Source organism: Nicotiana sylvestris, chromosome 5 (assembly GCF_000393655.2).
Source record: "Nicotiana sylvestris chromosome 5, ASM39365v2, whole genome shotgun sequence".
NCBI classification, from domain to species: Eukaryota; Viridiplantae; Streptophyta; class Magnoliopsida; order Solanales; family Solanaceae; genus Nicotiana; species Nicotiana sylvestris.
The window spans coordinates 67,989,279-68,015,141 of record NC_091061.1 but is presented as its reverse complement, the minus strand read 5'-3'; the positions used below and the strand labels follow the sequence as shown (position 1 = coordinate 68,015,141).

The 25,863-nt window shown below is 35.5% G+C and overlaps 2 protein-coding genes and 1 pseudogene across 2 annotated transcripts; 1 reads left to right on the top strand and 2 right to left on the bottom strand.

Annotated features, from left to right (window-relative positions):
• Positions 1–2,879: 2,879 nt before the first annotated feature.
• On the bottom strand, positions 2,880–17,791 carry LOC104231851 (mitochondrial-processing peptidase subunit alpha-like). Its single transcript, XM_009784908.2, has 13 exons — positions 17,635–17,791; positions 16,093–16,329; positions 15,707–16,003; positions 15,462–15,629; positions 15,188–15,355; positions 15,020–15,100; positions 7,634–7,700; positions 7,214–7,311; positions 5,745–5,817; positions 5,509–5,579; positions 5,346–5,395; positions 3,414–3,526; positions 2,880–3,330 (listed from the first exon to the last, which is right to left on the bottom strand). The coding sequence occupies exons 1-13, from the start codon at positions 17,671–17,673 to the stop codon at positions 3,278–3,280; spliced, it is 1,515 nt and encodes a 504-aa protein (XP_009783210.1). The 5' UTR covers positions 17,674–17,791; the 3' UTR covers positions 2,880–3,277.
• Positions 17,792–19,488: 1,697 nt separating this feature from the next.
• On the top strand, positions 19,489–20,611 carry LOC138868781 (laccase-5-like; annotated as a pseudogene).
• Positions 20,612–22,746: 2,135 nt separating this feature from the next.
• LOC138868779 (ATP-dependent DNA helicase PIF1-like) lies at positions 22,747–23,901 on the bottom strand. The gene is made up of 2 exons (XM_070146351.1): positions 23,370–23,901; positions 22,747–23,279 (listed from the first exon to the last, which is right to left on the bottom strand). Exons 1-2 carry the CDS (start codon positions 23,899–23,901, stop codon positions 22,747–22,749), a joined length of 1,065 nt encoding a protein of 354 aa, XP_070002452.1.
• Between the last annotated feature and the right edge of the window lie 1,962 nt (positions 23,902–25,863).

Sequence of the window (25,863 nt, the reverse complement as noted above, 5' to 3'; positions counted from 1 at the left end):
TCTAAGATATTTCATCCATGCTTATTTACAATGTTATGTTACTTCATATGAATAGAAGAATCTATTAGAGTAAAGAGAAACGTGAACACACTAAATTGGAGGACTAAAATTTGTTGCTAAGTTCGTACATTTATCACGTTAAATTTTATGTTCACTAGACACAAGTTGTTGTCCTTTTCTATTCATGATTTGAAGCACAAAACAAGGAAGAGGCTGAAAAGCTTTCTGAACCAGGAAGAATAATGAAGGAATAAGCAAATAATTTAGGTTAGATATAGCATAAGCAAGAAAGGATAAAGACTGCGAGTGTTAAAAGGAAAATGATAATTTTGAGCCTAATAGGGTGAGACAAACCAATACGTTATAGGAAAGAGCAACAAAAGGACAAATGAAAGATTGAGGAATGACAATACATTATTCTTGTTGTCCACAAAAAAAACAAAGGATGAAAGTGGGTAGCGTAGAAGATAGGAATAATATTGAAACAAAAAGGAGTGTAGTCATGTGTGTTGGGTATGACTCTTAAATTCTACAATATTTTTTTCCCTGTATAGATTTAGACAGGATGGTAAATAGTATGGAGTTAGGTCCATCTAATATTTGGCCTTCACTTTTTGTTCACTCCATCTTTTTATTCCCACAAGCTATGCCTTTCTTGTAATTAAACAAACAATATCACTAACTTCATCTCCTCTAATTGCATGATTATTTCTTCAGTTTTGACAGAAAATGAGACTTGGGTTCATTTGGATGATCAAGACATATGGCCGACTATAGATCACTTCTATCTTTTTCTTCTTTTTTTTCCCTTATTGAGAAAGAAAATCAGCTTAGTTTGAATATCATTTTTCTTTTTCAATTCATATTCCTTGCTCATTGCTCCTCAAGCTTAAAAGACTTTTGTTGTTACCACTTATCTATATTGATATTGCTAGTTTCCTAGTGATATTTCAAGCTTGAATTAAGGGTCCGAATTCTCTGTTTGACCCACTAGATAAGTTTACAAACCTAAGATTAGAGACAAACTTGAGTATAGAGTCACCTACTCACCTTGATCCCAGATTCGAAACATCAACCACATTGTATTCTTTTGTCTTTATGATAACGATATGCAATTGATACGATTTATTTTGACCTATTGACTCTTGGATGAGGGCAACGGAAAGAACACAACAAAGGCAACGTAAAGAGCGAAATTTCAAGTGACATAGCGATTGTCCAATGGCAAATTAAAGTCATTGAACGCTCCTAAAAGGAGGAAAAACCGTAACAAAATAAAGAAATGTTATGACTCACTCCCCCAACTAAAATTACCTGTCGTGTTTCTTTTACACGCTCCTTAAAAAAGTATTAAATATGAGAGGTTTGATTGTTTTATCCATATTTATATCTTAAAATATAATTTCTCTTCATTTAATATTTACTTATAATTGAGATATTTGTAATCTTAAAGAGCAATTAATATTAAGGGTAAAATAAAAAAAATTAATTAATTTAGTCTTGAACTTCTATATGACAAATAATTTAAGACGACTATTTTTGAAAATCAATGACATTTAAGGCGCAGGGAGTAATACTAATTACTATGAAAGTTAACCATGTCAGGGCGCTATCTCTTACGCACTCCCGAAGAGATATTGGGCTTTGTTTGGATGTCCCCAGAGCGAGCGTCAACCAAACACATAAGTTAAAATATAGAGTAGGGCCACAATCCCAAACATCTGCTATTGATGCATTATGTTGTGGGAGCAAAGTTGTCCTGCTAAAATATATAAGCTTCAAAAACCGTTAAGACGAATGTGGGGCATTTGCATCTATACACGCTTTTTGGGTCACGTTTTAATATGTACCCGCTTTGCAAAAAAAAATTACAAACATACCCACTTTTTCGCGTAACTTCAGCATACGGACCTGAAGTAGCAAAGGCAATCACATAAAACTTCAGCATTCTAGTAGACGGGCCTGAAGTGGCAAAAATTGTTGAACCAAGTGTGCTGGAATTTTTGTTTGTAATTGCTAAACTTAAGCATAGTAGCTAAAGTTTTGTTCTCTATTTGCTGAAGTTTTTCTTTTGTAATTGCTGAATTTAAGCATAGTAGCTGAAGTTTTGTTCTCTATTTGTTAAAGTTTTTCTTTGTAATTGTGAAGTTCAGCATTCTAGTAGCTGAAGTTTTGTTCTCTATTTGCTGAACTTCAGCATGTTTTAGCTGAAGTTTTGTTCTATATTTACTAAACTACAGTATGTTTTATGCTATCATGTAATTGATTTTTTGTACAGATAATAAGTTTATCATAAGTAGAATTAGTAACTTAAAAAACTAGATAATGATTTAGCACAACAAGTCAAAACGCATTGATAATGTGCAAAGCTGAACCTCACCTGATTCAAAGAAGTATTTCACTTAGTTCTCAGTTATCAGCTAGAGAGTAGGGGTTCAATATCTTCTGGGAACCACCACACAAAATACTAGGGGGTTTGGAGCAAAGAAACACATCTTTTGTTTCTTCTATTATCATGTCTTGACCACATAAAAAGAAACATGTCTGAAACTAAAATAAAAGGCGAATGATTGTGCGAATGAAAATTACATATCAGTGATTGCAATTACTCTGCAGCACCTACGTGTAAACATTTAATCCTTTCAGAGTCTTCTTTCGTAACTTCACCATAAGACCCACTCGTAAAAAACAATACTAATAATGATAAAGCTAACCCACACAAGCGCCGTAAGAAGACAACTCGATCAAATTTCAGAAAAAGAACAATAAGACTTGTTCTATCCAGAGACAACTCCAAAAGTCGATTATGACCTATCGAATACCTATAAATTTCATTAAGTTTGCAATCCCAGATAAAGCTCAACGTGCAAGAACATCCGAGAGAAAACGTCATTAACATTGGTTGCACATCAAGAGGATAATAAAGAATTGCTGACGAGAATTCTGGCAACTTACAACATCTACTCTTTCCCGGTTTTAGCTTTAGACCTTCAGCTACGAAGCCTTATTCATTAGCATTTTAAATGAAGTAGTATGACATCACATCAAGAATGAAGCACTGAACAACTTACAACGGGTAAATCAAAAAAAAAAGGGCAGAAAAAAAAACGTGCTGAAAAGCAGCTCACCAAAAAGCTTGGCAGATGGCTAATTTGTCTATAGCTTGTACAATTCCTTATTTTCCACAAATTGAGGCAACATCGACACTCAAAATTCTCAAATGCCCAAAAATAAGGACAAGTCAAATGAGTCTGCGGGCTGCTTGTTGTAAATTGTTTTATTTGGAATGGAACCTGCTGCTAACTGCGTCGTATGTGGGGAGGGAAAGAACTGCCATTCAAAAGCAAATGAGAGAACCACCCCGAATAAACAAAAGTAGAGGACGGAAAAATAATACTAGATAAAGTAATTACCATCTCCATAGGATGCCATTGTCAGAGGAGAAGAAATAAGCTTCTCTGCCATAGAAGCAACATCATTGGCTGTAATTGTGTCAATGGCTTTCAAGAAATGCTCCACTGGATTCCTGAATATCCATCCAAAACCGAAAAACACAGAAAACCTTAAATGCTCTATATGATACAGGACAGATGCAAGCATTACTGATGCAAAGGACGACCAAAAAAATTTAGTACCACGGATCCTACTCAAAAAAATTTCCATGGAATCCCTACTTCCGCTTTTACAAAAAAAAAAAAAAAAAAAAAAACACATTGTTGTTGAGAACGCACATAAAAAAAAATGGTGGTTTTGGTTTTTTTTTTTTTTTTTTGTGTGTGTGTGAGTGGTTGGGGGGGGGGGGGGGGGGGTCGTTGCAATCCTTATCTTGGTTTAAGCAAAGATTCAACCCTATGCTTGAATTGGTCAAACTAAAAGCTAGTCAGTTCAATCTCTTAAGATGCAATACACTTATACACCTCATAAATGGCTCATATTTGCTCATGAACTATGCAAAATGGTTCAGCTTTTCCGTCTGTTAATTTGGGTTCAAATAGTCCCTGTTACCACATTGGGCCCAATTCGCCCTTATGACCCGTTCTCTATTCAACCATCCAAATCCAACACAATCCGCCGGTTTGCCACAACTACATGGATGGAATTTCTTATTCAAAATATACTCCCTTCCAACTTATCTAACACTCTTCATTTTGGGACAATTCAAAATATTTGACCCACTCGAAAAGATTTGACACCACTCTACTTCTATACAATTATTCAATTTTCAAATTCTAATGTGATGTCGGATATATCAAGCTAACTTTTCAATCATTACTTTAAAAAGTTTCAACCACCCGTAATATAATATACAAGTCAAATCAATCTCTTTTTTTTCTTTTTTCTTTTTTTGATAAGCTACAAGTCAAATCAATATCTTAAAACGTTTTTTGAGAAGGAAATCAATATCTTAAACTTTTATTTCAGTATTTGACTAGACACAGATTAAAATTAATATATTAAACTCTATATATAATCAAATACTAAAATAAAATGGAACGAAGGAATTAGATGGTAAAGCCACTACCAAAAAACTTACACAGTCCAGGTACAATTTCTCATTGCATTTATTTGCACACTGACACACAACATGGTGTGGCAAAATAGAATTCCCCACAAGCCTCCGCGACGGGCTTCACAAAAGTTTTCTTCAAGATTCTTTTTGTTTTTTTTTAAACTAGAGTACAGGATTGCTGGCAAAGCTCACACCTAGTTTCTCATATTCAACAAATATTTCATTCCTAATTCAGCAACAGATCTGAGGGTTATTAAGTGTGTTGAATGTGATAAGTTGGAGTGACATCTAATGTGGGATTAGAAGACAAATAAATTGCCAATAAGACCATCCAATCCACTCAATAAGTTGGTTTAAAAGTGTATCAAACTTTTTAAAACCAATCATTTTGCGGGAAGAGGTAAAAGGTGAATGGGGATTATTTGGGATTTATGGAGGGATTTTTTTGCATGAGTGATGGAGTAGAGACCATTACATGGCCTGGCAAGGAACAGGGAGGCAATGAATTGGATGGGTGGGAAGAAGATCTTCACAATTGTTTGAAAAACAAATTCATCAAAGGGAGGAGATCTGACAGTCACTCGAGGAAAGAGAGGTAGCTGCTATGGGTAGGCTCCTGGGTGGGGAGGACCATTGCGTGGGATGGGAAAGGTCAAGGAAAATGATGTTATCCTTGCTTATCCCGGATTAGGATTCCAACCCCGCCCCCGCCTTTCGAAACAATGCTACTAATCCATCCTGGCCTTTCAAGTAATAAAATCCAAATTCAGCATGGCAATCTTTTCTAGGAGTAATAATTAACTCATTAAAGCTAACATCAGAAACAAGGGCATACCTCTCTCCATAAGTCAAAAGTTGTCTCCCAATATCTTCTGATGCAACCATCTACATATTAGAGATCAGCAATAAGTACAGAACAATTATGGCAAGCAAACCATGAAGAGATGTCCTGCGTGTCCAGCAAATGATGTATAAAAATTCAAGCAGACATTACATACACGTGACTCCAGGTTCATTAGAATTGCAGACTTTGTTGACTGTTTTGCACGGTCTAGCTGTACCTGGTCAACTGCATGAAACAAGTACAAGAGACATGGCAAAGGAAGCAAACGGTCAGTAACAGGTTAATGCAGATGGCGTAACTGAATTAGCATATTAATCAAGTAATATGTGTTCTCATGGGAAGTAAGAAAAACAGGCAAAAGATTGCACATATCAAAGTTATTTGTCAAACCTTCTTTTGGGTTTGCAACTGCAGTAAGCTCTTTAATCGCTACTTCAATAGCTCTTGGTGCAAAATCAGAGGTCTGAAGAAAATAACCAAAAAAAGACAAAAATTAAGCTTCTACTTTAGGAAGTCTTCGTATCATGAACAAATAACATACAGAAATTTGGAAGTGCTTTACAGGAGGAACTTTTCTTGACATATGCAATGGAATGTAACTCCTTACATACATAACAAGATCCAGAGCAACAAGATTTCAATTTATTCCCCAAATCACAAAGATGATTTGTGCAGTTTGGTTCACCTGAGACGTGGAAATCGTGTATAATACTTATGGTGACTTACAACCCGAGGCATGAACGGGCAGGCTACATATATAATACTTATGGGAACTTACAACAATTTCATTTTTCTTTTACAACTAACTTATTACAATTTTAAATTAATTTTTTTTTTGAGAAAGACTTACTACAATGTTAAATTGAATCATGAAGCATTTATGAGGATGACCCTGCTAGCACAGCCTCCTTTGGCTGAAGCTTTTTCCCCCTATCCCTACCTATGTTCATATAAAGACCATGAAATTACTTCATCCAAAATCCTACACTCTTCTTTTAGCACAAACTAACACCTAATTGGGCGTGCATACTGTTCGGCAGCCCAACACCCTCATTTCCACACATACCAATATAAGAACAGTCGCGAGGTTATCCAACAAAAAAGGTACAGTGATCCTGATCTTTTAAAAAGTGAAATGCGGGGTCAAAAGACTGATCTTGCACAATCTATAGATCTCACCTACACTTATAGTTGATGATCGTATTTACTGCTGTTGGAGAAACATTCGTAGATTGCTGGTAGGAAAAACTGGAGCTAGAAAAAAAAGTTTCAAAAAAAGGATAAAACTAAACAAGAACTGAATTCCTGCAAGAGAACAAAAGATTTTGATCCATATTTTTCACAACCCGCATATTATTTGGAATAACATGTTACCTCTAGCAAAGGCAGAAAAAGAAGTTTAAAAAAATGGGGAGTAGAAAGATAATGTACTCAGACAAGAAATGTATATTGAGAGGGTGCTGCATATGGTTAGTCAAGGTAAAGCAGAAGCAACATAAACAAAAAACTTCACATTATGAAGTCATATTTAAGCACAGCTACAACACTCAAATAAAGCATCAATACCGAGATTCAGTATAAATAATAACCTATTCTACAAAGTAAAAAAGAAAAGGAAAATAATCTAAAAGCAAAATTTATCATATACTGAGCTTCGGACTGTGCACCAACTGGTTCTGGGGATTTCTCGGTTATCAAAAAAAAAAGTCAAAAAATTGATGTATAAGATTGAGAAACAGTCTGAGAATACCAGATAAAACAGTTGAGAATATGACAGAAAGGATTAGCCAGTGGACTGTTGCATAAAAAAAGTTTGGGATAGCTAGACCAGAATGAAAAAGTTGAAATAGTTATCTTACTGTGGCTGCTTGAATTCCAAATAGTCCAGTGTTATTATAAATGCTGCTGAATGCGGAAAAGGCATGGATCTGTGGATACGCATTCAAGACACGGAGATCTGCTCATAATTTTAGCATAATTACATAGCAGAAAGATGAGAAGACCCAGATGAAACAATATTGCATTAAATAAATAAAAAATCAAACATGCAAATCCAACTTTACAGAGGGCAATAGCCTATGGTAAGCAGTACAGATCCTCATGAATATCACAACGCTCACTTAATTGACTCTACCTAGATTCTCAACCCAAAAAAAGAAAGAAAAAAAAAGGAAAGCAAAGAGGGTATATAGATTCTTAAATTGTGATTGTCAAATGAATCTGCATTGTTTATGCTAAAGTAAGTGCCATATTAAGTACCAAATATGTGCACAACTTACATAGTCTAGAATACATCCCTTTTCCGGGACCGCCAGCTGAGAAAGATCCACCTCCTCCCATAAGCATCTGTTAAATCCATAATTAATATTACCATCCACGGCCATATCACACCATAAGACACTAAACTATCACATAGATGGATACTCCAAATAATCGCAGTGACACAAAGTAAAGTTGTGGTTGCATATTATATCTAATGTTCTTCAAGCTCATAATACCTCCTAATGAATAATGTCCCTAAATTCCTAACTATTATATCCAATACAAGTAATAAGCTGTTGAATATAGACCGACATACATGCATAACTCCCCCTTTATTTTATTGACAACTTACATGAATATGTTCTTTACGAGTTTGTTGCATGTGTGATTTGATAATATTTAAAAGATAACATTTGTTGGGCGTCTGACAATATATTGTTTGCTTTCAACTACAAATCAAATTTTCCTCTTTAATTGCTGTGTTACAATATTTCTGGAAGTTTCTAGGATTCATCTTACCACAGATTCGGGATAAAGATGACAAGAAACCGTTCATTTTTTCTTTTTCTTTTTTTTGAATAGGTACGTATTTCAATAATATAAAAAACAAGCACAAGATGGTGCTTGGCATTACAAGGTCTAAGAACCCCCTATACAACGACAAGAAATTATTTTCTTATGAGGACCAAACTTTGTTGGGAGGTTTTGCTGATGGACAGATTGGTTATGGCTTAAGCTTAAAAGATGCTTAGAGCCTGTTTGGATAGGCTTATTTTAAGTGGCTTTTAAGTCAAAATAGCTTTTAAGCCATAAGTTAGGAATTCTAGCTTTTGGCTTTTGCTTGTTTTTGTTATTTTAGCTTAAAAACACGGGCTAAAAAGCACTTTTTTACTCTATCCAAACACTATAAAATGACTTAAAAGCACTTAAAATAAGCCAATCCAAACGGGCACTTAATCTATGTCCCTTAAGCATCACACTATAGCATTACACTACTTAAAGACGGCATATTTGCTACAAACAATTTCATTTCAGACGAACTCTATGTATTATAATCACTACCATGGGGTTCATAAACTCTAAGGCCTCATTTGTTTGCACATAATGGAGGTCTGAATCTTAATCATTCATATCTCAGAAATTAAGTGTTTGTTTTTAAAGTCTGAATCTTAATTATTCAGATCTTAATCATTAAGTGTTTGTTTTTTTTACTTCACAACCACTTAATGGGTCTGAATAGGTCTGTATGATTAAGATCTATAATAGAGACTTAATTTCATTAAGATGCTATCACATATATTCATTAATAACTGCCACCAGTGCCTACCATTATCAACTACCACCATGCCGCCACCACCACCATACTCCACCAACCCACCTCCACCACGCCACCATCATCCTCGATCATAGCCGTCACCATTATCGACCATCACCACCAACTATCCCCACCACTCCGACAACTTCTCACCCACAATCAACACTCATCCACATCATCTACCACAACTGACCACCCCATTACCATCAACAACCACAGCCGGCACTGTCCATCATTATAACCTACCACCAGCCACCCATCATCTTCCTCAGTCACAACTACTACCATCACCCGCCACTATTAACTATCGCCACCACCATCCTCAATCATAATCGTCACCACTACCAATCACTACTAGCATGAACCACCATCATCAACCAAAACTACCACCAACCACTGCCTCTAGTCGGCATTCATCTATTAGTCACCACCAACAACTATCATATTTTAAAAAACTATATATTTTATTGATAGAATATTAGATTAGTTAGTATTTCATTTGAATTTTATGTTTATTAATTTTCAAACAAAGATAAATTTTATACATTCAGATGTTAAAAATCAAACAGTTTTAATTATTTAGTATTCAGATCTTAATACACATCTTAATATATTCAGATGTGTATTCAGATTCAGATGTCTTAATCTTAATACACATCTAGATATTCAGATGTGTATTCAGATTCAGACGTCTTAATATTAAAAAAAAACAAATGAGGCCTAAGACCCAAGGCAACCCCTGAAATAGACAAATTCGAGCTATGCTTTACTTAGGGCCACCAGTATCACCATTGAGGAGTGAATCCAAATCAATTTCTCATCTCATTATATAAATGATTATCTCCCTCTACCTTGGCACGGCAAAGATGATCTCAAGATGCAGGAGGTGGGTATCACCCCTCGAGATTTCTAGATGGACAAAAATGGCATTGGGCAAGACATGCAAAGCTTTTCGGGTAAACATAATGGAGTTTGAACCTGAATTCTTCGATATTATACTCATATTAGAGCAGAAAAGACAAGTGCAATGGTGTTCATGCAGAATTGGAAAATTCATCAAAAAACTTGGTCAGTGGTGCCTGGTGCTATTTTTTGGAGTATTTGGAATGAAAAAAGTCATAGATATTTTGATGGGACTTCAACTCTTAACCACACTCTTAAAGTCATTTGTTAAATTAATTTATTTAGTTGGTTCAATCAGGCCTCTGTAACTAGTGTTGAACTATTTTTGGATTTTGTCTGCTCCTTAGTTGTCCAGTAAATTTTTGTATACGAGCAAACACTCACTTTCTATTGTAATTTTTGCTATGCATATCCATGATGTCAATTAATGAAATTTCCTTACTTCATCAAGGAAAAAAAAGAGACAAGCGTATTGCAACAGAATCCGGCAAGTCCGAACCATCCAAAAAGAAGAGGGAACCTGAACTCAAGAAGTTGGTACGGGAACTTCGTGAGGGAAAAGAAAGGGGCAAGCATCACAAGTCAATTTCCAAATGAATTACACAAAAATACAGTGCACCTATATACATTGCAGCAGAATAACCCAATTACAACTTTGCAAATCTATAGCCCATTAACAATAGGCCAAAGTTTGAAAAATAAGCGTTTTTTTTCTTTTTTTTATTCTGCAAATCTTCAAGCACGAAAATTCGGTGATTTTTTATTTTTCTTCCCCAAGCTTGTATATATTCCTATTCCAACTACAAAAAATTCAAATTCATATATAATGCAACTTGAAAACCTTAAATTTTCTTCTTTTCCAAGTTCCAAATAGCATAAATAAAAAATAAAAATTGAAAAAATTGTTGCACTTTCATGATTTTGCAAATAAATCAACACAAAAAGTCAATTTATACATAGATTGAACATATAAAATTTTAATTTCTGATTTAATTGCACATGTGCATTACATGTATAATGATGTATAACTTTGTATATACAATCTCTAATAATGTATATCAGAAAAATAAGACAAAGAAGAAAAGAAAAAAGGGTCAAACATCCATGGATGCCTATTATACACGTACAATGTATATACACACTTATACATTAAAAATATATCTAATTTATACAACATTGTACGCATATATACACACTTATACATATTTATACAATATTGTATAAGTGTGTATAAACACTACCTATAACAAATTTACACCAGAAAACGCCTTCTGTCCATCACCACATTACAGTTTTCGGTGGTTGCTGGTGTTGAATTTTTCCGGCGAGATTTTGGCATTCAAATCTGGGCTTCACCAGTAGCAAAGGATGAAACAAAAACTAAGAGAAATAAGAAAATATGAGACGAGGTCGCCGGAGATGCTCTTTTAGGCAAGATCTGATAGTTTTAGGCCAGATCTGATAGTTTTTGGACTGATATGCCAAATTTTATTGTGGTTCCTTAACCTCTTTTTGTCAATTAACTCAAAATTCGAAATCTAATTGACATAAAATGCAACGATTATCACGAGTGTGTACAAAAATTCTGTAATTTTTAGGGAGAATAAAGAGAGACGCGGGTGAAGAGAGATTGAGTATGCTGGGAAAGAAGAAAGAAGAAAAGAAAAAAACCCTAGAAGTTTGTCTTTAATAATGGGCTAAAGACCGAAAGGTTTCTTTCAAATTATATACAACCTGGGCCAAACTAGGTAAAGACTTCAAACCTAGGCCATTTTTAGTTGGGCTGCTGTGCCAAGTGATTAAATACGTAATTCTATATTAAAAAAAATTAAGCTGGAATGTACAAGTCTTAATGGGAGAAACAAAAGCACTCTAAAATCTCTAATTTGCAAATACGGAGCAAATATAATTTGTTTACAGGAAATAAAGATTGAAGATTGGAATGTCTCTTTGAATTGGCATGATTGGGTATGGGTTTTTTAAGTTGTGGGTTGGCTCTTTCACTTAGAAGCGTCAAAGTGGCAAATCTGTTAAACTAAGGGTATTTAAAACTTTGCTTAATTGTAGGGCCAAATTTAGTCAAATAGTATAACGGAGGATACATATAAATAATAAATGATAGTAGAGGGATATATTTGGCCCTTTTCCCGTTTTTCACTTTAAAAATACTGGCTGAGAGACCCAAGAAGTTCACTGGCAAGCTTGTCTCAGGCCAGCAGTATGCTTTTGGTCTGCTTTTACCAAGAACAGGCAGATCACATATGCATTCTTAATTGCCAAACTAGATATTGGAAAGACATTTGATCAGCTAAACTAGACTTATCTAATTAGAATACTAAGGAGAATGGGTTTTGGAGAGAGGTGGATTAAAGACAGTAGCACTGTTGTGAATTACTAATCCACAGGAGACCCACGAAAAGGCCTTAGACAGGGAGACCTCTTCTCCCCTTTCCTCTTTATACTGGCGATAGAAGGTCTCACTAAACGCTGGAGAAAGGAAAGCAACTTCAGCGGGAGAACCTTTGGAAACTAAGTAACAGTCTCACATTTGTTGTTTGCAAATGACACCTGAATATTTTGTGGGCCAGATAGGTCCCAAATGCTTAACCTGAACCTCAGGCTACTCATGTTTGAAGTATTATCTGGCTTACACATTAACATGCTGAAAAGTGTGACTTATCCGGTTAATGAGTTCTCCAACCTAGAAGAGCCGACTGATATTCTTAGCTGCAGCACAGGCACATTTCCTTACAACCTACCTAGGCCTCCCTTTGAGAGCTAAACACAAGGCAGTTGGTATTTGGAAGGTATTAGAAAAGTTTCCGAAAAACTTTCCATGGGTGGCAGGTTCACATTGATAACCAGTGTACTTGATAGCATCCCGACATACTACATGTCATTATTGCCTATCCCATGCCCAGTCCTAAAACAACTAGATGGACTTAGAAGATTATTTTTATGGCAAGGGAACAGGCCCACAAGTTCCATCTGGTTAAGTGGAATAAGGCCACTCAGCCTAAGTTACTATGAGGTTTGGGCATCAGGGATTAAAAGCCCACAACAAATGTATGCTCTGATGATAGTTAGGGAGATATCGACATTTTGGAAAGATATGGAGTAGGGAGCCATTGGCACCAAAAGCAACTCAGCTCCCATGGAGGGTGGTCTGTGGAAAAACATTAGCAGAGACTAAAATGAATTCTTTCAGTGTAACTTTTAAAGTTGGCAATGGAATAAATGTTAGATTCTGGAAGGATAGGGGGATTGAAAACTCCACACTGAAGGATACATTCCCTAGTCTTTTTCATACCGGCAATGATTTTGGGATGTTTTGTTTGCTCTTCAAGGTAGTAGAGCCAGCTAGTTTTGCATTACATACGCATGAGCCTTCAACCACACAAAAAGTTGTGCGGAGAACTATTAAGAATTATGTCTGTCATCCAATTCTTGACGCATGGTGAGATTACTTTACAACTCTATAAATGGAGAGAATTCCACCATAGCCCAAAATAGGGAAGGTAAAATTTGGAATCCCTTATTCAGAAGAAACTTGCAAGATTGGGAAGTCAGTGATCTACTAGCTCTCTTTGAGGCTTTAGAAGGTTACATCTTAGAAGACAACAGCAAGATACTATCATTTGAGGAAACTCAAAGAGAGGCAAATACACCGTTAAAGCGGGTTACAATCTCATTTGCTCATAAAACGGGATGTTAGTCTTACACAATTGGCCTTGAAAGCACATATAAAAGACTAGACTGCCAAACATAGTCATGTTTTACATGGACAGCATTGAATGGGGCCTGTCTCGCTCAGGATAATCTCATCAGGAGAAGCAAATATTCTGGTTAATAGATGCTACATGTGTCTCCATATTGCAGCGAACATCAACCAGCTTTTCCTCCTTCATTGTCCAATTGCAGTTGACCTCTAGAACTTCTTCTATTCCATTTTTGGACTATCTTGAGTCATACCTAAGTCAGTTACGGAAGACTATGAAAGCTGGACTTTTTGGAGAGTTTTCATCAAAAACTATGCTCCAAAGCAACCTAATGTGACAAGAGTTCAGAACAAACTACACTCAATCTTCTTCAGATATCTCCAAGAATCAGCTAAATACCCCTGCTGCTGGAAATATCCAGCAATGTGTAAATCATCTAGTTTTGAGGAAAAAAACAATTAAAGACCCACTAGACAAGACTCTTACCAGATAAAGAGCACTCACTTTCTGGTCTTAAAGTAGCAAATGTACAAAAGTTCAATAAATCTCCGAACATATTTTACCTTTTACACATTGGACAATTGATTCAGATGTTAGAACAGTTTTGGCCCCTGAGGCATCTAAATAATTACATGAATAGATCAATTGTATTTTGAAGTCATACAAAAATCTGTTAATAATGGTCTATTTGGGAAGTCATAACTAATACTTCAACTTTTGACACCTTCCATTTCCAGCGATTGTTTTCTTGTTGGAAAAGTAAGACTCCAAATGATATTTGGTTGACTGCCAAAACGATAGTATGAGAAAGTAAGTAGGCGTTTAGCCATAAGTTTTGGAATTTTTTTTTCAAAAAAAATTTCAGATGTGTTTTTTTATAGAATTAATCTAGTTCTTGGGAGATTTTGAAAACCAAAACTTCAAATCCCAAATATAGCTTAAGACCTCTTTTTGGGCCAAATCATGGCCAATTCGGGACTCTTTAGCTGAAAAAACAACAAAAAAGGACTTTTAAACATGTCAAAACTTGCCCCAAAATTCATGTCCAAACATATTTTCAATCAACACATTTTAAACTTCACCCAAATCAGCTTTTTCAAAAAATATTTGGGAATCTATGTCCAAACGGGTCCTAAAAGTTGACGTTTCTACATTCCTTGTGCAGCTTGGAGTAGAAAAGTACTGGTCAAAAACTTTTTGGGATAAGAGTGTCTGCAAATTAAAACTTGTAAAAGCTATTTTGATGGGAAGTCATATTTACTTGCTTTCGATGTAGTCTAAATTTACTTTTTCGTTTTCAAACAACAGCCTAAAAATTGTTTTCCCTTTCCATTGCTATTTAAATTACTTGACATTCTTCAGCAAGCCCATTAACACATTTTCTTACGACTTTCTTGACGAACACAGACCCCAGAAGGAAAATCTTGAACAATAACAATTCAATAGTTTACGTGAAAATTAAATACCTGAAGAACAGTTAAAGTCATAGCATCCTTTTCTTTAAGCCAGCCACCAGAAACTTCAAAAGCTAGTGCAAAATGTGTCATCTGCTTTCAGAGAAATCATAAAACCACGTTAGTTCTCAAATCAACACATGTACAGAGAGGACGGGGGGAGGAATTTCAAGGACACACCCCTGAATCAGCTTGACGGCGGTAATCACCTCCTACATACACAGGTGTCGGCTCCTCCGCACGGGGCACCTTAGGTAAGTCGGATAAAAGAGGCTCTGCAACTTTTAACAATTCTTCATGTTCAACACCTGATGCAGCAAGAACAATCCGAGGAGCAGTATAATTCTCCTGTAAGGAAAAAGAATATCAAACTGGACATTGCTCCACGAAAGTAGTAAAAGTTGGATACAAAACAAGTTGGCTGCATCAGGAGATAAATTCTTCCGACACTCACAGCTACAAACTCCTCCAGTACAGTGCTGTTCAACCTGTTCACTGTGGCTTCTGTGGCTGCTAGAGAATTCCCGTATGAACCAGAATAACCAGCAGAGTGAACTGCCTCCAAAAGCAAGTGTTGCGGGTTTTTAGAGTATTCATCAATCTCAGCTTTAACCTTCTCAAGCTGCATATGTAGAATATTAATTTTGCAAGATCTAACACTCAAGGACACCCCAAGACAGAGATAGATAATAAAAAGACCTGTTCGTTAACTTCCCAATCCAAAAATGCTGGATTTCTAACACAATCAACAAGCAGTTCCACCATCTGAGGAACATATGTTTTCAAAGCATCGTAAGTGTATATCATATGCTCTCGTGAGGCAGCAGCAGCTACATTACCGCCAATTGCTTCAACTTCTCGTACAATACGTAGGTGGCTCCGGTTTAATGTGCTTTTGAAGGCCATGCGTTCCAAGAGGTGTGTGGCTCCATATGAAACCGGTGTTTCGTAAATGGAACCACAATCAACATATAAGCCAATTGAGGCGGCAGGGCTCTGAAATCAATAAATTGGAGCCTATTTAGGATTCATAGTAACGATTAACTCAATATTTCTTCAAGAAAAGAATGTTAAAATGATCTTACTGATGATGTTTCTGAGGCTATTTTGAGACCATTTGTGAGAGTTGTTATCTTGGTCTTTCCAGGTTCAATATAATCAGGTAATGGTGGAGGAAGCTGAACATCCTTGAGGGGGAAGTCCAGAGAGGGTAATGAATCTGACCTGCCACCAGTTATCCAACTAAAGAGGCCCCCAGATGGCTTGGTCACAACAGCAGTTGAACTTGAAAATCTTGCGAAGGCCCTACTGCCTCCGCGAACCTATCATTATTTTCAACATTTAGAACAGACTGATAGAAGAAGTAAATAACAAGTGCTAACCCCAAAACACCCTGTGAAAAAGAGGATACAGAGCATAACTTATTTTCCAACAGGGGATCTTTATTACTTTTCCTTTGTGTTATTTTTCATCAACCAAGTAGGGGAATATTTCGTTACTCCAACTAGTGTTTTTAAAAGGGAATGCACAAACGAAAAGCAAAAATGTCCATGGGGCATGAAGCAACAAAGCGAGAAATAAAGAACACGGTCTTTGAAATGAGCACACAATTTTTGCAAAAGTAGAAAACACTAAAAGCATATGAATATTCTATTATAATAATCAAATTCAATATATAATTGATTTCAGCAGCCTATCTACAATAATGTCAATATTAATCCAACTCCTCAAAGTTGAGATTCAAACAATCGACTGCTTCTCGTTGAGATCACTTTACGCATCATTATTTGAAGCGCACAATTTTCAGAGGTTCATGGCTTCGCCCATGAAGGGATATGCCATCGCTTCACATAGCTTCATCGTTTGAAATGGAAATGGAGGTCTATTAGTAACACTGGCTCCAGCTACTACTGGTCGATGGGAGAGAAGTATGTGTAGATTCTTAAAATCAATCATTTTTCGGGGATATTTCAGGATTTCAAGAGAGAATGGGTCCATCAGAAGAAAAAAAAAACACTACATTTAAGTTTCACAAGGAGAAAAAAACTACAGTTGCATCATGTTTCAAAAACTAACTGATAGTAAAGTAACTTGTAATAGTTTGAATTAACCTACTTGTTAGATGAACTTTGTATTAACCATTCCTTTTTTTATTGACAATGGTGGTGCCGAGGCCAGGCTTGAGTATATCTCGGCTTTTGCCATTGGATTTTCTTTTCTCATGTAGCTGTTACTTAAATTAATTTGCCATATTCTATTAAAAACTTCAATTTCACCAATAAAAAACACTTTTTTCGAATTTACAAGTAATACAAGCAACAACTAGCTGTACACAAATAAGCAACATTACACTGATCATCTCAAGCGAGTGAACAAAATACTCAGTTACATTTCAGGAAATATTTACTAACTACGAAAATGGAGAAACTAAGCAAAACCTAAATCTCGCAATTTACCGTCAAACATGCAAAAAACTTCATCACTGATCTAATCAGATCTGAAAAGCCTAACAAGGTAAAGGTCCAAAACAACATATGCAGAAGCGATTCATTAAGAGAAACATATTAGGATTACTTAGATGAATATGTATATAGGAGGTTTCGAGCTAGGGAAAACAATCAGCTCACCTTAAGTGCTCGGAGGCGAGAAGATGCGGTTCTGTACATGGTGAATGTGAGGATGCGATTACTGAGGAGAGAACGAGAAGTGATTTTCGCTCTGCTGACCGAGGAGGGTTCGGGATTTAGCTGCAGGGATGAAGAAGACTTAGTTAATGGACCAGACAATTATGAAAATGTTTTGGGCTGGGGAAAGCATCTTAGATGGGCTCTTTACGTCTGACGTGGTCCAATGGGGTTATTCATGGGACTTTTTCGTATATATACGATTTACCTAGCTATAGTATCATATAAACCTACTAGTGGGGTAGCCCGGGCTTTGCCGGGTCCAAGGTGAACAAAATTATATTACTTTATTATACATTGTGTTATCCTTTCTATTCTAATTGTAACATCTAATTAACTTTACTTGTGAGATTGGCTTACAAAATTTTCAAATTCTTTATCATTTTTAGCAAGTACAAAGTGAGATATAAGAAGTATTGTTGTAAATAAAGGTATAATGACAATATCAGCTGGAACATTTTATATTTGCTCACCAATTAACAAAGTAAGCATCGTCTAACTTAGAACAATGCTAGATAGAACTCTTTCATATTATGGGTTAAAAGTAACATATACAATCATGGATGTTATATGATTGGCAAAAACATGTTCTTTATATCCATAGCATGGTCATACGATTAGATACTAAAGTGTTGCATTCTTTGAAACATTTAACGACGATGCTAAAGCGTTGCATTGTTTGAAACATTTTATAGTATCTAAAAATTAGCAAAGGATTATGCATCTTTCGTGTTGTGTTTAGTTTTCTTCTTAGCTTTCTTGCTTGCGCAATTATGTACAGAGAACTCTTGTACGTGCTCGTATCTCAAACAACGAAGATCAAAGAGACAAAAGATGTCCACTAAAGTGATGCGTGAAGAATAACAAAGAGCATATAGCACTCTCTCAGTAGTGTAGTATTTAAACCTCTACCTGCATTCAGGAATTAACAATATTGCAGCTTACCCAATCGAGAGTATTATTGCTTGAATTTTTGAGTACCAACAAAGTACAGAAACGTATAAATAAAGAGAAAATGGGATAATTATTACAATCAACTCAGCATATCCAAGATCTCTGAACACTGAAATAAATCGTCATCCACTCTTTCCTGCACCAAAAATATAATTTGTTTAAATGATCAACTAGGAAAATTATTGCAGAACTAACTTTGTCATTTAGAGCAATGACAGTAAAGCCACCTAGAGACAAAAGAAACATAAAAAGCAAAGGATAAGATTCCAAGGGACAATCTTCTTTTCAATTTCAAACAGTTAAAATATGTACATAAAAGAAATGCTCATTTTTATGCAAATTTTTTTCCTGATTAGAAAACTTGGGCTAGCGAGGAATATTGCACAAACCTGCAGTACGCACTATGCTGTGAGCAAGTCAAGAAGCAGATATCTAATTGCACAAAGAATAAGCAAATTCTGGGAGTTTATATGCCTCTAATGGATACAGAAGATAAATAACATCTGCCTAACCATTCTAACATCAGCTTATAGATCAAAAGTTCACTTCTCAAGATGATCACTCTATAGAAACATCTAATACCCAAGCTAAGTCGCAGTTTTTCCACAAACAAAGGAAAGAAAACATGGATAGTAGTAGACATCCCAGTTGCTCACAAGTTCCAGATCTCTAATTGGAACCACAGAGACATGAAAAGATCAAATTCGCAGAGCCAATTGATACAGAACCTCCCCACATGATCATTGACAACTATAACTAATACAAATTATATACATTTCGAAAAGGCAAGAAAACCTATTATTCACAAATCTAACCTAATAGTCAATAGCAACAACTATCAATATGCCTCTATCTGAATTAGCTGGTGTGAGGTATAAGAATTCTAAAAAAACAACAATTTAAGGCTGCTAACACATAGGTCTAACTTGCAAATTTCTTTTTTGAATGATCAAATCTCCAAATTCGAGGGGCAGTTGATTGATTGGTTGATTTCTTCTATTGAAATTACCTTGGGAACAACTCCAGAATGAATTTTATTGAGTACATTATAAAGGATTATTCCACTCTTTAAACCAAGCCTGAATTCTTCCTAAGAAGGTTCAGCTGGCAAATTTTTAACTCCCACATATATGATGTTTACACCATCAATGGCCAACCAAGTGATCTCTACAAGTGTTCAAGCAAAGGTTAGTTCTAATATCAAAATATTTGAAGTTTACACATAGTATAAAGACTAATTTCCACCTAACAATGTTATGCTAGCAGTAATCTATGATTGCATATGCTACCTGTTAGGACATGTTTTCACAGAAATTATGTTAATGCAGATACCACCATAGTGCATGTGGACGCTGATGAAACGAACCTCCTTCGAGTTATTAATGCTACACTCAATCAACAACTTTTCTTTAATGTGGCCAACCATAAGCTTATTGTTATTGGAGTAGATGCCTCTTATGTTAAACCTTTCACAGCATTAGTCCTTATGCTCGGACCAGGTCAGACTACTAATGTCCTGATCAAACCCGATTAGCCACCAGCCAAATATTACATGGTAGCACGTCCCTATGCAAGTGCTCAAGGCGTACCCTTTGATAATACCACAACCACAGCCGTCCTTGAGTACAAGACAGCTTCTTGTTCTTCTAATTGTGCCAAGACTAATATAATTTTCCCATGTTTACCGGCATATAATGACACGACCACTGCTACAGCTTTCGAGGTGCCCAAGAAAATCGACGAAAATCTATTCTTCACTGTTGGGCTAGGAGTCAATAACTGTCCAAAAGGTGATCGCTCCAGAAACTGTCAAGGTCCAAATGGAACTCGATTCACTGCTAGTATGAACAATGTATCTTTTGTACTACCATCCAACTTTTCTCCGCTACAAGCACATCACCAAGGCATACCTGGTGTTTTCTCAACTGACTCTATCTTGGCTTCTCTGTTTCTTCTTCAAATTTAATATCCTTGTTGTTCTTACCCACCTGCATTTGAGGGAAAAACTTTTACTACTGGATTATCATAGTTTAAAAAAGGGAAATGTTTCATGGTAATATTTTTTTTCTCTTGCTGCCAATGACCAATGACCGATCATACCAAAAATTAATGTTACCAAAGTTTATTAAATGGCAGATAAAGCTTTCTACTGAGACGATGATAATGCAAAAGATGTCCATATAACACTTTCGGAAGAACTGATTATTAGCTAAAGTATGTTAAATAATTTCCAAGAAATGAACTTTTGAAACTAAATAAATCCACCAATATAGACTTTTGAAATATTATATATTACTCATGTTTTGCGTCTGTTTCTAGAAAGTTACAGAAGAAAATCATGTTATTGCTATAGTGAGCACTTCCAATGCTATAATCTCAAATGGCATGTAAAACTTCTTAATTACACGATGATAATGTAAAAAATATCCACATAACACTCCAGAAAGAACTGATTATTAGCTAAAGAATGTCAAATTATTTTCAAGAAATGGTCTGAGCCAAGCTAATATTACCTTCAGGTCCACGTAGGTGGCATTTGATATGGATGTAGAAAAATTTCCCTTAGTTTTGTCAATCCAAACACGATCTATAATTTGACCGTTTTCGTAACGATGCATCCAGTGGCAGAGCCAGAATTTTTACTAAGAAGTGTCAAAATATAAAAAGTAAACACACAGAAGAAGTCAAGGAGAGTCAACATATAGTAATATATGTATATAAAATAACAATTACCAAACAACACAGTATAATTTTCCGGACGAAGGGGTGTCAACTGACACCCCTTTGGATAAGGTGGCTCCACCACTAGATGCATCGTCAATATGCCATGAAACCTCTATAACTTGTGATTCAAGGAACATTTTGCCTGTAAAAATAAACGCACTTCTATGAGCTACATAGTTGTGGTGAAAACTTTTTGATCATGAAAAGAGTTGCAATTTCCTACCAGGACAGCGTTAACCTGCAAATATAAATTATAAGGTTCTGAACCAATTTGAGTCACTAAAGGTTATGAAAATGTTATTTACTTGCTCGGAGAAAATGTGGAAGACAAAGTAAAAGCACAAGAAGGGTACCAGTTTGAAATATAACTAAGTCTTCAAAAATCTAACACATCAAGACTACTTAATGAGAGATAGACTATTCTATGAGGGGGAATACATTAGCATATTTTTTACATTAATCCACCGGAGGAGGGAATATCATTAAACTGAATGTAAAAATGCAGCTACATAATAAAAAGTTTCGCTATACCATATTCATTACCAGTGAATTGAAAATCACAATTCACGAAGAAATAATTGAATTAGCATGTTTGATACTTTATCTATGCAAAGCAACAATGAGAAAGAGGATATAGGAGAATACAAAGAAAAAATATGACAACCTGTAACTCAAAGGATTGCCTTCTAAATAATTTTGTCGTATACTACATTAGAGGTAGAATGATCGTCATCGCTACTTGGCGTAGACGGTCGGATTAACAATTTCACACAGCTTGAACTCTTTGCCCTCGATAAGGCAACGTAAAGTTGACTATATAAAAATACATGTTCCCGCAAATAAATTGCAACGAAATCTAAAGTCGGGCCTTATATTTATTGTCATAGCAAAGCATAATCTAATGGGAAATTGCGTTCTTTTAAATTGTACAAGCATATTTTCATCATGTGATGATAATAATGGAATTCTTGGTATAAACACGTGCATATTTTTGAAATCACATGTCGTAATCTTAGCGCTAATAACATGGCTTTTAAAATTACAGCAAGTCAATCGCGTGCCATTACATAAACCTTCACATGGATTTAAATTTCGCAATAATATAATTGGACAATTCTCTTTCATAGATAATTTGTAAGGGGGTAAACCAGGAGGATTTAAAGTGTGTAGTAAGTCTTCAAATTGTGTTTGGTTATTAAATTCAATAGCTTCATCGGTGCCAATAAATATTTTTGATTTTCCACTAAAATCGATCAATAAACATGTCACTAATTTCATCGACGAAAATCATTTTTTGTTGTCAAGATCACACTGGAATCTGTACAAGATGAATTAGAGCATAACGAATACAAATTTGAATATGTGGCTGTGAATAGTTTATCGAGGGATTCTTTTTGTGTAAGGAATAATCAAAGAATCTAGAATTTCAATCTTGTTTGCTGAATTGACTCGTTCTTGTCCATTTCCAATTCTTAACAAATAATCACAAAATGCAGGATCTGTTTTTGCTCTCATATTCTCAGATAATTTTAATTTTTCAAGTTCATTCCAAATGCTAGAATATAATAAACTTTCATTGATGAAATCTTCTTTTTTTCCATAGTGCACAACAAGAAGAGTTTGTCTGAAGTCACCTCCTAAAACAACAACTTTTCCGCCAAATAATGCATTTGTATCCATCAGATCTTTTAAGAGTAGATCAAAAACTTTCAACATTCTTTTTTTAGCCATAGATACCTCATCCCATACAATCAATTTTGCATCTCGGATTAAACCTGCAAGTGCGCTTTCTTTGCTAATGTTACAACTGGCATTTTCATCGATGTCAATAGGAATTTTGAAACGTGAATATGCAGTACGTCCTCCCGAGAAAATAGAAGCAGCAACACCAGAAGTAGTTGTTGCCAAAGCTATATATCACATGGATCGTACAATTACTAATAAAGCACGATACAAAAAAGTTTTCCCTATTCCTCCTGGACCATCTATGAAAAACGCACCTGATTTATTCGAAAATATCCTTTCAGTAATCACATTATATGCAATCAATTGATTTTTGTTTAATTTCCTATGCAACAATACGTCATCTTCGCTAACAATAATAGATCTTTCAAAATGAATCTCTTTTGCCTCTTTTGCTGCCGTAGAAGGCCTGATAGTTTCTGAGATAAGTTCATACTCATTTACATCATGACCCGTGGAATGTAAAATATCATTGATATGGTTCAGAGCTTGATATCGAATTTCTCTTCTTTCAATAGTTTGTAACACTTTATAGTCTTCAATCATCGATTCTTCAAATTGTTCCCATAATTTTCTAGGGTTGCCAGGACCACAATACACCAATAATGTAGCAAATAAACGTCGCAAACAATATGACATTTGGTAACTTGCGGCCTCAAACATACACTCTATCAAGCTATTATCACAGTGTAGTAATCCTCTTTTTTCTACAAACTCTCTAAAAGCACTACAAGGCTCTCCATTTACTGTCAAAAGATCCTTATATAACTTCGGTCCTTGCACATGCATTAGTAATAATCTAAGATAATATCGTTCTCCTTCTATTGGATGACATGTCACATTACGACCAACAGCACAACGTTTTTGTCTACGTGCCCAAAATTTGTCACTTGAGGATCACATGAAGTATTCAGGAAATTCTTTGTACAATAAGTTGAGCTCTTTAGCATCTTCATCGGTATCATTCATGTAGAAGAATTCAGTTAACATTGTTTTTTGGATCATCGGATTATTCACAATTGTATGTATATCCGCGTTGCTCTTAAAAGAAACAAATTGTTGACCTTCAAGATGTAGCTGAAAACGATAAACGCTGGGAGGCATTTCGCTTATAGGAAAACTAAAGAGATGCCATACAGCTTCCGGAGGTGATACCCATCTAGTAGATCGATATTCTTTGACCTCATCTATCTCTATGTCTGTATCGTTATTTTGTACAAAAAATATAATTTTGTCATGTCCTTTACAAATGTATTTGTAGAGATATTTCACGACTTTGATGTCAGAGCACACTTCAACATTTATGTGACAGTTGAATTTCCCAAGTAAATAAGGATTGTAAGGAACAACCCAAGAGTTATCTAAATATTGTTCTCTTACTTTTACAACTTCCCCTGTATTTCGTCTTTTGTAAACTGGATAAGAATCATTTCATTTCGATGTTTGATCGACAAACATTTTTGGATATTTGAACTTGCAGTAACCCTTTTTTTTCATGCAAGAATTTGATGGATCTAAACTACTACAAGGACCATGCATCATATGCTTAATGACAAGCTTACGCAAATCTGGTTCTGTCTTACCATTTGATAACTCTGCTCTAATTATATCATCGTATGCTTCTGCTGTCAACAGTTTGTGCTCATTACCTAGTATAATGAGAAAATGAGCATGGGGTAAACCTCGTTTCTGAAACTCCACAGTGTACATAAAAGCAACAACTTTTCTGAAGATATTTTGTTTTAATATATCTGTCTCCAGCTCTTCTATTTTAGCCCTGAACACTCGAGTAATCAAATCAAGTCTATTTTGTGCCTCGTCAGTTGACCATAGTTATTCTTTTATTTCCGTCCAAGATGGGTTACATGTCATAGTTATAAATAAATCAGGTTTCCCAGAACGTTGCACTAATGCAATAACATCCATATAACGTTAACGCATATCACTAAGACCTCCTATGAAAGAATTTGGCAGAAATGTTTATTTTCCAACATTGGAAGCATCTCGTTCGCCAAGTCTTAAAATAACAAGAAGTCCTTGCAGTATACCCATTCTGAACAAATCTTGATTGAACGAAACAAAGTCCAACCTTTGTGTCTCCAATTTTATATATTCATCAACTGAATACTGTTGGAATAACCTTCCGGTATGCAAAATTTCATCTTCATCATCGTTCCTCATCTGAAGTTTATAATAGTAGTATTCACGAACTGAAACAACATCTCTTTTGTGTTTTCCTTTTTGCAAATTTTGAGCTTCCATATCAAGATATCCATCAACAAAGGTGAATTTTTTTATATTCGGCAATTGTTCAAATTCAAGAGTGCGACTCCCAGGAATATTTTCTGGTTTGGGGAGCTTTTTAATACCACAATGCCACCCGCTTTGACCATGTGGAAATAACAGCGGGTACTGTAAAGGGTCATAACACCCAAAATAATCGTTCACTCTTTGTGTCCTATCACTGTGAGTATAAATTTGAAGATGTGGTGCATGAATAGCAGAACCATCATTTTCATCAACCCATATTGCTGCAATTTCAGTAGTAGTAGGCACATTATATACACGTTGATCCAATCCAGCGTCACATTTTAGTGCTATATGAAAGTTTTGCAAGTTCGACATGTCTGTTAAGGATCGCAGAAACATCGAGTATGGATTATCCTTTAGTATGTCCATCAGTTCCTTCACTGTTGATTCATTTAGTTTATCTGAACAAACCATTCTATTTTCAAGCTCATTTGCATTATC